This window comes from Mugil cephalus, chromosome 9 (assembly GCF_022458985.1).
Source record: "Mugil cephalus isolate CIBA_MC_2020 chromosome 9, CIBA_Mcephalus_1.1, whole genome shotgun sequence".
In the NCBI taxonomy this organism is placed as follows: domain Eukaryota; kingdom Metazoa; phylum Chordata; class Actinopteri; order Mugiliformes; family Mugilidae; genus Mugil; species Mugil cephalus.
This window is the reverse complement of record NC_061778.1, coordinates 4155552-4171139: the sequence shown is the minus strand read 5'-3', so window position 1 is coordinate 4171139 and position 15588 is coordinate 4155552. Positions and strand designations below refer to the sequence as shown.

The window sequence follows — 15588 nt, the reverse complement described above, 5'->3', positions numbered from 1 at the left end:
TGATTCCTTAAATATTTAAGAACGTCTTTCTTCCATATAAAACCTACATATATAATAAAAATATAATATAAAATCTGAGCGTCGAGTAACTACTAGAACTACTAGCGTTTTATATTGACTCTTTGTTTCAGCTCACAAATACATATTTATTTATCTTTAAATCCACATTTTATCCACAGAACTGATCCAGTTTTCACCGGAAGATTTTAAATAACGGAACGGAAGTGGTCCCACCGTATTATTGTTCCCCCTGTCTCCGCACCAGCTACAGTCATATCGTCCACTCCTTTTATTCGGCTGTTATTCTTTCCGTATTGTCGTAACATATTATTAAAAATAAAATCTACCGGGACCAGTTGGAAACGATGGTAAAAACTATTAACAAAACGTCAAGATATTTAAGACGGACGGGACCTCGATCGTTGGTTTGGAGTTGATCGAGATTTATTGAGCGCCGTTTAAATGTGTGGAGCCGCTTGCTCGTTGGTTTTATTTATTAACAGCGAACTGACTTGAAACCAGTTTGGATTGTGGAGATAGGAAATCGGATATACGTTAAATAAATGTCTTCAGACAGGAGGAGAGACAGCCGGATTTGGGACTGGGACAGCCCGCAGTGTCGGGCCCAGCTGGACGAGGTCTTTTTCCGCCAGCATGACTACATCCAGGCTGGGAGTCCTGAACACAAGGAGTTCTGGGCTTTCTTCGACCGCTTCCAGAGGTTCAAAACGAAGAGGGACATGTCCGGCTCTGGAGGCAGCCGAAGAGAAGACAGGGACGAAGGAAAGGACAAGAGAAAGTGTGGAAAGGTAGATCTTGGCCTTCCCACAGACTATGATGCTCGTTACAGGATCAATGTGTCCGTGTGCACCAGGGACATCGAGGAGCGCTTGGGGAAGTCGGAGCACAGGAGCAGACAGAGATCTTCAGGCCCAGGTTCTCAGGAGATCTCAGACTGCCGCCTGGCTCTCTTGCACTTCCTGGACTTCAGCCAGAGACAGAGTTTTGGCAAACTGGCCAAGCTTCGCCGGGAGCAGAAAAATCTGCCCATCTTCCAGTATCGTGATCGAATCGTGGAGCTGGTTCGACGTCACTCTGTGGTCGTGGTGGCAGGAGACACGGGCTGTGGAAAATCTACGCAAGTGCCTCAGTATCTTCTCTCTGCCGGCTTCAACCAGGTGGCCTGCACTCAGCCGCGGCGTATCGCCTGCATATCCCTCGCAAAGAGGGTCAGCTTTGAGAGTCTCAATCAGTACGGCTCGAAGGTTTGTCTCAGACCAGAATTAGCTTTTAAAACTTGACATTATTGGGGGAGAAAAGCCTTTGAGCTCAGAGAATGTATTTCTGATTTTCAGGTGGGGTATCAGATCCGTTTCGAGACCACCCGGACCACCTCCACCAAGCTGCTGTTCCTGACTGAGGGGCTGCTGCTCCGACAGATCCAGCAAGACGGGACGCTGTCTCAGTACGAGGTGCTGATCGTGGACGAGGTCCACGAGAGACACCTCCACTGTGACTTTCTTCTCGGGGTGCTGCGTACTCTGCTGGCGGACCGCCCGGACCTGCGCCTCGTTCTCATGTCGGCTACCATCAACATCAAACTCTTTTCCGACTATTTCAGTAGCGCTCCTGTCCTGCAGGTGCCGGGCAGGCTGTTTCCTATTCAGGTACGCAGACGACAACATTAAATTAGTGGAAAAACGAATGCATTCTATGAGTCCTGCACTAAATTGTAGCTTCACGACTGTTAGAATCTTCAGTTTATGGTGAAACAGCAGCAGGAAAGTGGTAATTCAATGATATCATCAATTTGGGTGGATGTAGTTTATGGTGCTGGCAAACTGCGTTTAATTAAGCATTTAAGTGCATTTTTTCTATACCACAATATAATTCAACAATATTACAAACAACAGCCTCCAAAATAAAAACACAGTTAAAGCAACATCTCTGTCAGCTACTTTAAACAAATACTGACAGCAGAAACCTTCAAGAAGCATTCATTTACACCAGTGTACCTAATGAACTGGCAAGTGAGTGATCTTTTTGTGTACTACAAACTGATTTTTTCTGTTTCCTTAGGTGATATATCAGCCCATTCCACCTGAGGAGCAAGCCTCACGTTCAGAGAAACTGGATCCCAGGCCGTATCTGCGCATCCTGCAAGGGATCGATCAGCGTTACCCCCCAGAGGAACGCGGCGACCTGCTCCTCTTTCTCAGCGGCGTGGCGGAAATCTCCACCATCCAGGAGGCCTGTCAGGTTTATGCCACGCACACGCGTCGCTGGATAGTTCTGCCGCTCCACAGCACCCTCTCACTCGCTCAGCAGGATAAGGCACTGACGGCTTTGATTAAGTTACAATGGAAATATTAGAGCTGAATGTTGCTGAATATGTTGGTTTCTAATCCTCTTTTATTGTGTTGTTGTTCAGGTGTTTGACATTGCTCCTCCCGGGGTGAGGAAGTGCATCATTTCAACCAATATCGCTGAGACTTCGGTTACAATAGATGGAGTGCGCTTTGTTGTGGACTCAGGTATGACACTAGTAACCATCCGATTTAAGTTATAAACTTCAATTTAGGCATCCAAACAAAACTAGTGTGCTGAATGAATCAAGATGGAGTTTCTGGGCAAAAATGTGTAACTTTTTAAATACTTTTTTAAGTGAACAAGGAGAAAATGAATATGTGACTCAGGAGTAACAGCACATATAAATATAACAGTTTTTTTGTTGTTGTTTGTTTGTTTTTGTTTCACAGGAAAAGTAAAAGAAATGAGTTTCGATCCTAAGGCCAAGATGCAACGTCTCCAAGAGTTCTGGATCAGCCGAGCCAGCTCGGAGCAGAGGAAGGGTCGAGCGGGTCGCACAGGTCCCGGTGTGTGTTATCGCCTCTACGCAGAGTCCGACTACGATGCCTTCGCGCCTTATCCTGTACCTGAAATCCACAGAGTAGCACTGGACTCCCTCATTCTCCAAGTAATTGCATCCTTTAGATAGTAGTTATTCATTTATTTATATGTATATATATATTTTTTTTGGTGATATTTCTGCGTTGTTCCTGCAGATGAAGAGCATGTGCCTCGGAGATCCACTTTCTTTTGTCTTTATTGATCCACCTCCCACTGCTAGTATCCAGACTGCAGTTACTTATCTGAAGGAACAAGGAGCCCTAGACAGTTGTGGGGAACTGACCTCTATTGGTAGTTTGCTGTCACAGCTGCCTGTTGATGTCGTCATAGGTGAGAATCCCTGCATCAGACAGAATGTTTGTGTTTATCATTATTATTATTTAATTTTAATTTTAATTGTAATAAAATACTAAAAGCAATTTTAGGTTGAGTCTCTTTCACTGTCGTAGTTCATTTAATTCAACTCCAGTACATGCAGCAGTTAGATCTAACTTACATTGTGTGTGTGTGTTTGTGTTCATTTAGGGAAGATGCTGGTGCTGGGGTCTTTGTTTAACCTGGTGGAGCCCGTGTTGACGGTGGCGGCCGCCCTGAGCGTTCAGTCACCTTTCCTGCGCAGCTCGCAACAGAACCCAGACTGCGCCACTGCCCGCCAGCCCCTGCACAGCAACCAGGGAGACCCCTTTACCTTGCTCAACACCTTCAACGCCTGGGTGGAGGTCAGTGAGGGAAACCTAACGGGACAGCGGCTATTTAATACAAACACATTTGACATCATAACGGTTGGTGTAGGATTCTCTTTGCTGAGCTGAAAACTTCCATTTGAGCTCAACAGGTGAAGGGAGAGAGAGGCGGTGGCTCAAGGAAGTGGTGCAGGAGGAGGGGCCTAGAGGAGCAGAGACTGTATGAGATGGTCAACCTACGCAGACAGTTCAAGGCGAGCTCCTGACCCGACAGTTCGTGCATATGAAAAAAAAAAAGCATTTACGTGTTTCTCATGATGAGTTCGCTCTGTGCCTTGCAGGATTTGCTGAAGAGCCATGGTCTGATAGAATCAGAGGGGAGTGGTGCTCCTTCCGGTGGCGACCGCGGGAAGCGCAGGGAGCGGCTGACGGAGAGGAGGAAGCTGCATCAGCTGAAGAGAGATCACGAGCAGCAAGAGGGGAGCAAGCGTAAAATCCTGAGGCTGGAGGAGGGCCACGATGGGGAGTTCTCCTCGGGTTCTGACACGGAGCAAACAAGGAAGGGCAAGAAGGACAAGGAGGAATCAGGAAAAAACCTGGACATACAGGTGACCTCTCAGTACAGCATAAAAAAAAAGTTTCTGCAAACTTAAGCCTTGTTATTATAATTTAACACAGAAAAAGATTCAAATATATGTGTAACGTGTAGGTTTATTATCATCAGGAGGGCGGGTGTGTTTGTGTTCTGATGTTTTTTTTCTGTTTGGTTTGTAATAGGAGGTGAAGTTCAAGTTGCGTCACAACGTGTCAGAGCTGCAGGAGGCGGTCAATCAGGACTTGTCGTCCCGCCAGCAGTCTTTGCTCAAGCTGCTGCTTTGCCGAGGTCTCTACCCTCAGCTGGCACTGCCGGATGAACACAACTCCACCCGCAAAGACTCTGAGCAGGTCAGGCCACCTGCTGCCACTCACACCTGTTATGACCTCTGATGACACAAGTTATGGGAAATCAATATAACTCTAAATCCATTTTTTTTTGTAGGTGTTTCACACAAAGAATAAACATGGAGTGGTGATCCACCCGACCAGTGTGTTCGCCACTGACCCGGAGGTGCTGCATGTACCTGAGGATGAGACCAGAGAAACAGGTAAACCTGCAACATCTGAATTAAAAATGTAATTCGTAAATAAACCCATTTTGCACCTCACTGTTTAACTAATGCATTGGAAGTAAGACACGAGTAAAAGGCTCCAAAATGTTCCACTCGCTCCTCTTCCTGCTGATCCGCCGATCGTTTGTCTCTTCCTTCCTCTCCCGTCGTACGTCTCGTGTCTCATCCGTCTCTCCCTGCTTGTCTCTCTGTCCTGCCCACAGGGCCTGAGAGGAAGGACAGCAGCAGACACCAGCTGCTAGCCTTCGTCACTCTGCTGGAGACCAACAAGCCGTATTTGTCCAACTGCGTGCGGGTTCCAGCGCTGCAGGTTAGTGCCAGATGTGGGACATCCCTGTTCCCAAAACAAACTGTAACACTGTAATAGTTGTAACAATGATACTCTCTTGTGATCCGTAATCATTACTTTTGTTCCACCGTAATAATATATATTGTGGACACACAGTGTGGACATTACTTATTACTTGTTACTGTAATTACAGAGTAATTAGCTACATTATAATATTATTGTCTTTGACTTGTAAGACATTAGTTTTAAGTTACTTTCAACAAAATGACTGGAAATATAGATTCTCACTAGATCTTACTCATTCAGTGTAGCTCGTTTCCATCCAGTAGAAGATGATGTAGAATAAGACATAGTGACTAAGCTAGGCTAACGCTAACAACAGTACAATATAATGGAGCAGTTATGGCTCATGGCTCAACACATATTGTGATAGAGATCCTGTAAATTTAGGTGTATTTATACTGAAATCAATATTGCTAGAAGCTACTACTGCATATTGTAACCAAACACCTAAAGAAAGCTGCACCGCGCTACATGTTTCCTTAAATTACTTGTGCTACTTTGAGAGGTTATGTCACAAACTGAACTCAGCTATAATGTTCTTCGTCTCCTTTTGTCTGAACTGAAAATAATGAGCATATGTCCATCTGGTGAATGTAGAGTCCGACTCTGCAGCCGCGGTCATCTTCTCCTCAATCAGCTGTTTCTCCAGCACTAACAGGAAGTTGCTTGTTTTTTTCTACTCTAATTTCAAATTATGTATAAAAAAACACACAACATAGTTAATTTAAATAATTTTGGGTTTAAAATCCATTGTAACACGTGTTACTGAAATTTCTACTGAGTGAAATATTAAAATTATTTTTTTATAATGCCTTACATTACACCGCGTTACAGCAAAAAGTAATGCATTAAGGGTAATTGCATTACTTTTGTAACATGTTACGCCCAAACACTGCATATAAACATTACACAAAATATATTTCGAAAACAAGGACCAGGTGCAACAATGTGATTTTATTGAAGTTTAAAGAGGATATGAAGTGTTGGAGGATGGGGTCGGTGAGGACAGAGTGTGAGGTTCTGGTCCAGGACGTCTTAAATATCAGTGGATGGGAACAAGGCGACTTGGTGTTAGGAGCAGGTGGAGACAGAAGTAAAGAAGGGAAGATGGGATGAATGGGACTGAAAGAACTCTGGATGGTTTGCTCCAGAGCGTCGTAGTTTGGTGATGCAGTAATTCTCCGTTCCTTGGTTTGCTCACCAGGCCCTGCTGCTCGTGGCAAACTCCGTGGACACCAACGCCGACTGTACTCGACTGGTGGTGGACGGCTGGCTGGAGCTGGAGCTGCGGGAGCCAGAGGAGGCCCTGAAGGTGTTGTCCACCGCTCTTACTCTGAGGGCCGAGTGGGAGCGCCTGCTGCTGGCCCAGCTGGGACAGAGCTCGACCGCAGGAGCGGAGGGGAAGGGGGTGTCCCGCAGAGTCATGGAGAAGCTGAGCGAAGGCCTGGTCCGCTTCCTCCTCTACACCGAGGTAAAGATGTGAACCGATGGTTATAGTGACAAAAAGACAAAACACATGTGATTATCAACCATTTTTTTGCACATGATTTAACAATTATTGCATAAAGTAATGTTGAATTTGCTTTCCTTTCCAGATCAGTTACAGCCTACGGCGACTCACCGCTTTCCAGACCCAGAACATGTATGTCGGCCCTCAGCCCGAGTCTGAGTTGTCTCACACTAAAGCTCCAGATCTAAGCCTCCTGTTTCCAGGAGCTGAGGCCAAGCCCGACCCTATTAAAGGAGGCCTGCGCGTCACCAGCTTCTTCACCTACAACTGTCTGGCTGTGAGTTCGTCTGAAACTGTAGCATATTTTAAAAGATATCTTCAAATAAATATGTAAAATAAATATTTCTAGTGTTCTAGTAAAGTGACAGCGAGCATCTAGAAGTCGTCATAGATTAAAAGCAGAGCATTAAATATTCTAGACTCCACATTCTCACTTAAAGCATAAGAAGTAGAAGATGCATCGGAGCTAAACTGACCTCCCCCCCGTTCAAGAATGATGCATTTTTTGTGTTTTTGTGACTTGCAGGATTCAAAGGACCTCTACAGCGAGTGTTTGCGCACTTTCTGGACCTGCCCTAACTGTGGCCTGTACATGCCTCTGACTCCGCTGGAGCGCATGCAACACGAAGCTTCCTGCAGGCCAGCCGGAGAGGAGGAGCAGCAGCAGTCAGAGGAAGGTCGGGGAACTATAATCTTATTTATTACCCTACAGGTTACTTTACAGCAGCCGATACGCTCGGCACCTGACGAGATACTTGAGCATTTTAAAAGGATTTTCACACTAATTGTAGCTGCGTGTGTTTTATATTTCAGGGCCGGAAGGTGGAAAGGCAGGATCCTCCTCGGTGTCTAGTCTTTCCAGAGTTTATCACTGTGACGTCTGTGATAAAGACCTGACCCTCACCTCCACCGAGATCCTCAAACATAAAAGGCAGCACATGCATTCTGCCGCATAACGGACACCATCAGATGGAGGACGGACACTAATCCCAATTTATCTTTTCTGTAGTGAAAAGGATCATTTTGTAGAATAAAAACATTTTTTTTTTATGTAACATCCATGTCCCTTTTCTTCTTCCCCTCTGATCGCTGCACGTATCTGCTGCAAATCTACACGACATGATTTAAACTATAACAGCATCAACCAAAGGAAAGAAATAACATAAATCTTTGTTTAACAAAAGGACACATTTATGTACTGCATGTTTTTTTTTGATTCCTTTGACAGCACTGTGGAATAATTATAGAATACAAGTTTAAAACAGTGTTTGGGGGGAAAAAAGGCACAGTGAGTGGATTACATGCGCACGTGAAAGAGAAGAAAACACTGATTTAAAATATAGAGTGAGGGTTTAATAATGATACAAACCCACGATATGTAACACCTCAAAGCAGCACATTGGCACAAAGTCAGAAGTAAGACAGCACAGAAGATAAAAACCTGTCTCAAAAAAATAAAGAATCAGAATAAATATCTCAATAAATAAATAAACAGGTAATATCTCATTAATTACTTTGAAACTAATAAATACGTACATTTGAAAATATGCACATCGGCAGAAATCAATAACCAAAAAAAGTAAATAGTACTTAATACAGAGTTACTTAGAAATCATAAGTTATTGATTACTCAAATCAAAAGGCACATTTATTAAGATGTAAGAATGGGGGCCTGCAATTGTGATCGCATGACAGTCAGTACTGTAACTCTAACACCATTTCTGAACCAGAAGTAGCAAACTGTGTGCAATGGCTTTACTAGTTCTGTATATGCACCATCAAGTGAACGTGTGTGTGTGTCTTGCATTTGTGTGTGCGCAGGTTTATGCATTGCAGATTTGTGGGGATCGTGTGTGTGTGTGTGTGTTGGGTTAATTTAGGATCAGGGAATAGTTTCCTGCCGCTGTGACATGGACAGGATGTCTTTTTTTATTTTATTTTATTTTATTTTTTTAAGTGGGCCGACGTTGTTGGCAGGCTGGCCAAGCAGCGAAGACAACGTCCCATAGCTGAGAGGTCAGGGGGGTCGCGCGTCCTGCCCGACTCTGCACCCTGCTGCCTTTTTCACTCGCTCTCTAAGTCACTTTGGATAAAAGTTTCTTGGCTAAACCTAAAATGTGAATAATACGGTGAAGCTTCTGAAAGGTTCATTCTGCCGTTTTTTTAATAATCCACCACCTTCATTTGAAACTACAGTATAATCAGTCAATGCTGGTTTCCTTAAACAGAGACTATATATATATACGTGTCATAATTTAAAGTTTTAAAGAGATTCCCCTCACGGAGTCTCTTACAGTTTTAAGGCATCTGTGATGCTCAGTGCATTTCATGAGTTATTCTCTGATATTTATGAATTTCCACCTTGCTTCATGATAGAAAATAGCCACAGAAGGCTATCGAAAATACACATACTCTTTGATTTAATGGAAATTGCACAAAATTGATATTTATGTTGATAGTTGGAGATTTTTTAGCTATAATTCAACTAGCTTTCAATATACCCAGTTATTCGCTTTAACCACCAGTTGGCGAAATAAACACAGAAATGCAAGGGACATCACCAGAAGCATTTTTCAAATGTTTTGGGGGTTGAACATATCTCCAGACTACTACGCTGTACGCGCAGTGATCCACTAGTTTTCTGACTCTCGCCCCCCCAAAAAAAACGTCAGATTTCCAAGAGCCAGCGGGCAAAGTTTGAAAAGAATAGTGTTCGGGTCGGACTTAACATAGCAGCTTTTAAACTTCATACTTAAAGCAACATTCAGCGAAAAAACATCTGCCACCGTTGTCCGACAAGGACCTTCCCTCATTCCTCTTTTTCCTGCTCGATTCGTCTCTTTTTCTTATCACAGGGTCGACAGTCTACGGCACACGCGTTTAAATGTCACACCTGTGAGCTACGTGCCGCCGCTCAAAGACAGGTTTGTGTTCTCGTTTGTCTTTTACGCCTGACATCGAACACAACAACACACACCGCTGCTGTATTCGGTTCCAAAAAAAAAAAAAAAAAAAAAACGATCCCATTTCCGGTTTGTTTTTTCTCTTCCTAACATCAGCAACTGGTACAAAAATACTCTTTCAACACATTGTTCATTGCACTTCATTTTTTTTTTTTTTTGTTTTCTTTTTTCTTTTTTTGGTGACGTCTCATTTTTAAAGGCCTAAACACATCATCAACAGATTGGTTAGCGGGGGGTCCTGTCTTGTTTTTCTTTGGGGGACGGTACAGTCGTTGTGGTACGTTAGGTAGAATAAACTCACTCAGAGGCCTCGGTTGTAAGCACCTTGCTGATTCAACAAGTACAGTGGTGGCGATGTGATGTGTTCTATGATTAATATTAAAAATACATGGGAAGATGGAAAAATATGTGCAAAGTGAGGGTGTTTAATGTTAGACACACATTCTCTTTTTTTTTTCTTTTTTTTTTTCCCAGAAAACAAAAGTAACCTTGTGTTTGGTTACAAAGGACCATTATGACTCACATTATGACTTTTAAGTCTTTGTGGTTTGTCATTGCAACTTCCCTTAACTATAATTGTCTCTTTGCATTTGATAACCTTTCTTCCATTGTGGTTTACTGCTTTAACCGAAAGACAACACCAGTGATCTCAGATGCTCGTACTTTTTTTTTTTTTTTTTTTTGAGGACTGCACGTACTCGTGCTCGCTCCCTCCAAACCTCCCTTCTCCCTTCCTTCCTTCCTTCCTTCCTTAACCAAGGTTCGTGTAACATCTGAGGTAAAAAATTAGAGGTAAAGGGTGACATCTGTTCATCTGACTGATAAACAGGCCAACATGAAACGAATAACTTCCCCAAGATCTCATGTTTGTGAGTACGTGAATGTGTGTGCCATTTGGGGATCCTGTCAATATGTTACATTTAATAAAATATACCAATTCAAATTATAACAATCATATATATAAACATCTTTTGTTTTTTGAGTTTTTCTTTCGAAATAAAAAAAAACTAAACAAAACAAACAAAACAAAACAAAACAAAACAAAACAAAAAAAGAACGGACATTTGAAACAGTGTACACATCATTGTTGCCTCTGCCACCCTCTTCCTGCGATAAAGTCACTTAGAGCTAACTCTAGATCAGCCGTTTTCCTCAGTAAATCCACGGTGAAGGCTCCAGATGACTCCCGCAGAGCCTGGTCTGAGTGCAGTGCACCTTCAGCAGGCATGGACCAGTGAGGAAGGCCCCAAGTTGAAAAGAGAAAAGAGCTGAATGCAGTGGAAGGCTGTGGGGCTTTGGAGGGCCATGTCGGGGGTCCGGGGTCTACCGAGAGCACAGTTCCACCTAGTAAGGGCCCGGATGCTCTCTCTTCTCTCGATACCAAAACCCCCCCCCCCTCCCCAATCGGTCCAGGGAAACCCCCTCCCACGCCCTCGCCTGGCCTCATCGGACCGCCTTGTGCTTTCCCCCACAGCAGCCGCACCTCTCCCCGCATCGCAGGCAGGCGCGCAAAGGCAGGTAGCAGCACATGCAGGGCACGAAGAGCGACAGGGCCAGGAGGGCCAACCAGCGGGCGCAGCAGAGGGGGTGCGGGTGGCCCCCCATCGAGTCATCGCACGAACAAGGCTCCCAGAACTCTCCCTCGGAGTCCGACATGCAGTGGTAGAGGAGGCTCTCCGCGCACCACACACAGGTCCACTGGCGCAGGCAGTGCAGGGCCGGGTCCGGGGCGTCTCTGCAGCGGCCCCGCCCGTTCTCCGAGGCGCTGAAAACGGAGCGGCAGTACACGCAGCGGGACGAGCACGACGACGCCTGGGGACACGGGCTGTCGTCGTCGGGGGAGATGACCCCCGGGTCGGCGCCGGTGGTGGCAGCGGCGGCACCGCCACCGCCGCCGCCGCCGCCGCCACCGCTGCTGGCCCCTCCTCCTCTCTTACGAGTCCGCGAGCGGGGCGTGGCCAGTGAGGTGTGGATGCAGCAGGGGGAGGGCGAGCCTTTGCCCGTCTCCTGGGGTGAGCCAGCACCTGAGGACACACCTGACACAGCGTTGGGCATGGACATGCAGGTGGGGGACGACGAGGACAGGCGCTGGGAGGCTTTGCTGTCCAGGCTCACGGTCACGTCGCACCCCGCCGTCCCCACTCCCGCCAGCTCCTTCTCGAAGCGGACGACGCACAGCTCCGACTTGTCCTGGAGGCTCCCGCCCCCGCCACCCACGACCACGCCCCCTGTCAGCCCGCCAACCATAGTCCTCGTGGCCCCCGCCCTCCTGTAGTCCTCGTAACCCCGCGAGCCCCACAGGTCTTTGCACGGGTCCACGCTGTGCAGGTCTCCCTCCTCCAGCAGCGAAATAGTGGGCGAGAGGGGGGACAAAGGGGACGAGGCCGGGGGAACCACGGGAGGAGTAGGTGGAGCGGGAGGCGGGGGCGGGGGAGCCGGGGGATTCAACACGGCCGTCATTTGCGAGAGCTGGTGCTGTCCCGACCTGGTGTGGATCTGTGGAGAGGGTGTAGGATTACAGAGTGAGTCAGGAACAGTGTGTACTGTGGCAGTGGTTATAAAAGGGTTTTCATCGCTAGCATATCGCGCTAATTATCGAAATCTATAGGACGTGCGTGGGTCACTTTAATTTAACTTTATGAATGAACAGGTGTATCTGCTGTAGGTGCAAACTGGTTTTAGGTGAGTACAGATGAAAATGTGAGAAGTCTTGTTGCATATTGAATAAATATGTCTGACGTTGTGAACTTGGGCGCTACCTGAGCAGGTGTTTGAGTGGTGACAGCATGGCTGGATCCAAAACTAAACTCCTCCGGCCGCACGAAACAGGTGGACGACGACTCGCTTGTCACTATGGTGATGGGTTTGGGAAGCATCTCCTTCCTGCTGTTGGAGGACGATTCGCTTCCTGTATGGGACTGGCAGACGTTGCAGGTCACCACACAGGTCAGGAGTCTGTTTTTCTGGTGGTGGGGGGGGGGGTTTGAGGATGTGTAAAGAAGAATAAGAACTACAGCCCGCTCATGTACTCACAGCTTGTCCGTCGTCCTCAGTGTCGGCCTCTTCTGGCGTGGAGGACGAGGGCGAGTCAGAGCCTTGATGGGACGGAAAGAGGAGGTTTAGGCTCTCGTGAACATCCTCCAGGGGCCAATTCACACACACACACACAACAACAACAACAGTGACATCGTTTTTTTACATGTGGTTTCGTGGTGTGTGCCTACCTCTGTCGAGCTTGTCTATGACAGCCTGAAGCCCTTTCTCAAAGGAGATGGCATCGGCTGGACTCTGGAATGTAAGGCCAAATTTCCGCTCCTCTACTCGCCAGTGATGGAAGATGGGGTTCACCTTGTTGTACACTAACCCCCTTTGCACCGCACACTCCAACACCGGCTAAAGACATGAAAAGTTAATGTACCAACCGGGATGTGGCCCCCCACACCCCCCACACCCCCCTGTGTGACATCATCATGCCTCCACGTAACATAAATCTGTGTGGATCTTTAGGTGGTGTTGACAAAGCAACGTGGCACCAAAGACAGCCATAACACACGCGCGCACGCACGCACACACACTCACTGCTCGGTCTCGCAGTCGTTCTCCACGTATGATGTATTCTCTCCGGCCCCTGCCGTCGTGACTCCTCCCCTTACATATGACTACATGGCTGAGGCCGCCACCTGCGAGGGGCACCCAGCCACCGCTGGAGTCATCACGTGTCATCACCACCGCACGAACACGCACACTGTCAAGGGGGGGGAAACCAAGAGAATGAATGAGCCGGGGGGGGGGGGGGGGGGCTGATTAAAACAACGCAATCATAAACATAACACATGCAGACGCTTGCACAACATGCACGGAATCAGTCAGCTTGAAACTGATGAGCCCCACACTTCCATCTTCCAAAACATGCACGAACTATAGACGATATCGTGAAATTGACACCAGGGAGGCAGAGCTGACAGTTGTGTTGTGCATGTGAGCACCGGCTATGCAACGAGTCACCTTCCTCCGAGGCGTTTCACACAGTATAACAGTCAAGGCGATTTTTTTTCCTCACGTGACACAGATAAAGCTGGTGTTATGCTGGTTTCGGTGTTATTTAAGGACTTCTGCTGTGATAGGTGTGAATGAGAATTAGACCTGTTGTGTTGAGTAAATGGTGTTGAGGACTACGGGCGACCGTGGAGCAAGCGGATAGAAAAAAGAAAGCCAACGTTAAAAAGGAGGAGAGAAATGGCCCAAATGGGAGGAGGGAGGAAGAATGAGTGTTTCCCAGATAGACGTATCAATGAACGCACCCATTCGCCATAAGAGGCCCCGGCATTCTTGCAAAAAAATAAAAAATAAAATAAAATAAAATAATAAAAAATAAATAAATAAAATAAGCTGCGTTCGCCATTCGGCTGAATAATTCAGCACCGCAGTTCGACATGTGCATGTAATGCATGCACGGCCGCGTCTTTCCGCTTTTTTTTTTTTTTTCCACAATCACACTGAATTTTAATTGTTGCAGTTATTTTCTCAGACGCTCCTTTTCTCCATTCCGCCCCTGCTGCACGCACTCATTAACACACCCCGATATTATGTTATATTTTTTATGAATGGGATGGAGCAAGACTGGATTCGACATCGCACTGCGCGTTATATATATATATATATTTTTTTTTTTCCTTCCTTTCCTTCCTTTCCGCCGGACAATGCATTAGGCCCAAATACAATGCAATCGCGTGTGAAAAGAAGAAGAAGAAGAAGAAGAAGAAGAAGAAGAAGAAGAAGGAACGAGTGGGTGAGAGGATGGAGAGGAAACGAGAGATGGGGGAGGGGGCCGATTAGAAAAGGGAAGAAGGAGAGGAGGGGTGAGGATGAGGGAGAGCGGGAGCGAGCGAGAGAGAGAGAGAAAAATCACATTTCATTCATAAAGTTTGGCTTTAAAAATCATAATGAAACCCCGAGACACGTTGATAAAAATCACAACGCCTCCATCCCTCCCTCGTTTTACTGTAGCCATGTCTTGAATGACGCGATGCTGGCCCTAAACTCGCCATATTTCGCTTTTTTTTTTTTTTTCTTCTCCCCCCTCCATACATTTTACACACTGACTGATTTCGTGATTGTTTTTACCAATCGCTGCTGCCAACCACGCATTTTGAATTGTTGCAAAGCTTCTCGCATTTAGTACGTGCATTGTTATTAGCCATTCCCTCAAAAAAAAAAAAAAAAAAAAAAAAAAAAAAAAAAAATTGTGCGCCTCTATATTGTGTAGCCAGTCATCTAAAACGTCCACATGTAGGTGGGCTTTACATTTAATCACATATTGGCATGGATATATCGGAAACGGGGTGTATGCTGTTGAATCAAGACTACGTAATGGTGTTTTTATTCTCGGCAGCCTGATAAATTGTAGAGCACCGAATGTGATAATAGTGCATGATACTGGATTGGTGTAACACTGATGCTGGTGGCGTTCTTTCCTAACCGGTTTTTGGCGGATGGCTGAATATACATGTATATATATATATATGTGTGTGTGTGTGTGTGCAATGTTAAAAATGAAAATGTAAGGACTTACTCGCCCTCCATGGCTCGGTGTTGCCCGCCGCTTGCAGCAGCCCACCCCAGGGTCTCCTCTCTCTCACTCTCTCTTTTTATCCTCCTTTCAGGAAACACTCAGACTCACTCACATTCTCTCTCTATCTGCTCTCATTTTCCTAATCTTCCTCTCTCTTCCCCCTCTCTCTCTCTCCACCTTGATGTCGTTTCGGTGTATCAGGATAGGCTTGAGGTTGCAGCAGCCATTTTCCGCTGGCAGCATCCTCCCTCTCTCTCTCTCTCTCTCTCTCTCTCTTCTCTCTCTCTCCCTCCCTCCTTCTCTCCCCCTTCTCTCTCTCTCTCTCTCAGAATCACTCCCTCTCTTATTCCCTTTCTCCCTCTACCTGCCCTGTGCCAGCACATCCGCACTAATCATTGACAGCGTCGCGGCTTTTAGGTGGGCTATACA

The 15588-nt window shown here is 46.2% G+C and overlaps 2 protein-coding genes across 2 annotated transcripts; one reads left to right on the top strand and one right to left on the bottom strand.

Moving 5' to 3' along the window:
* Positions 1 to 255: 255 nt before the first annotated feature.
* Positions 256 to 7679, top strand: dhx34 (DEAH (Asp-Glu-Ala-His) box polypeptide 34). Its single transcript, XM_047593208.1, has 16 exons — positions 256 to 1265; positions 1356 to 1667; positions 2080 to 2334; positions 2432 to 2534; positions 2760 to 2977; positions 3066 to 3240; positions 3436 to 3629; positions 3746 to 3847; positions 3935 to 4201; positions 4371 to 4538; positions 4633 to 4738; positions 4966 to 5072; positions 6319 to 6585; positions 6710 to 6901; positions 7151 to 7301; positions 7438 to 7679. The coding sequence occupies exons 1-16, from the start codon at positions 564 to 566 to the stop codon at positions 7578 to 7580; spliced, it is 3462 nt and encodes a 1153-aa protein (XP_047449164.1). The 5' UTR covers positions 256 to 563; the 3' UTR covers positions 7581 to 7679.
* Positions 7680 to 7955: 276 nt separating this feature from the next.
* spred3 (sprouty related EVH1 domain containing 3) lies at positions 7956 to 15438 on the bottom strand. The gene is made up of 6 exons (XM_047595241.1): positions 15160 to 15438; positions 13167 to 13332; positions 12812 to 12980; positions 12621 to 12682; positions 12347 to 12505; positions 7956 to 12083 (listed from the first exon to the last, which is right to left on the bottom strand). The coding sequence occupies exons 1-6, from the start codon at positions 15168 to 15170 to the stop codon at positions 11031 to 11033; spliced, it is 1620 nt and encodes a 539-aa protein (XP_047451197.1). The 5' UTR covers positions 15171 to 15438; the 3' UTR covers positions 7956 to 11030.
* Between the last annotated feature and the right edge of the window lie 150 nt (positions 15439 to 15588).

Coding starts and splice junctions, on each gene's coding strand:
- spred3 (XM_047595241.1), bottom strand. Junction 12,506..12,620: donor CTGAGGACGACGGACAAGCT/GTGAGTACATGA, acceptor AACGTCTGCCAG/TCCCATACAGGAAGCGAATC. Junction 12,084..12,346: donor CCACTCAAACACCTGCTCAG/GTAGCGCCCAAG, acceptor CCCTCTCCACAG/ATCCACACCAGGTCGGGACA.
- dhx34 (XM_047593208.1), top strand. CDS start 564: ATGTCTTCAGACAGGAGGAGAGACAGCCGGATTTGGGACTGGGACAGC. Junction 2,335..2,431: donor CACTCGCTCAGCAGGATAAG/GCACTGACGGCT, acceptor GTTGTTGTTCAG/GTGTTTGACATTGCTCCTCC. Junction 2,535..2,759: donor GCGCTTTGTTGTGGACTCAG/GTATGACACTAG, acceptor TTTGTTTCACAG/GAAAAGTAAAAGAAATGAGT.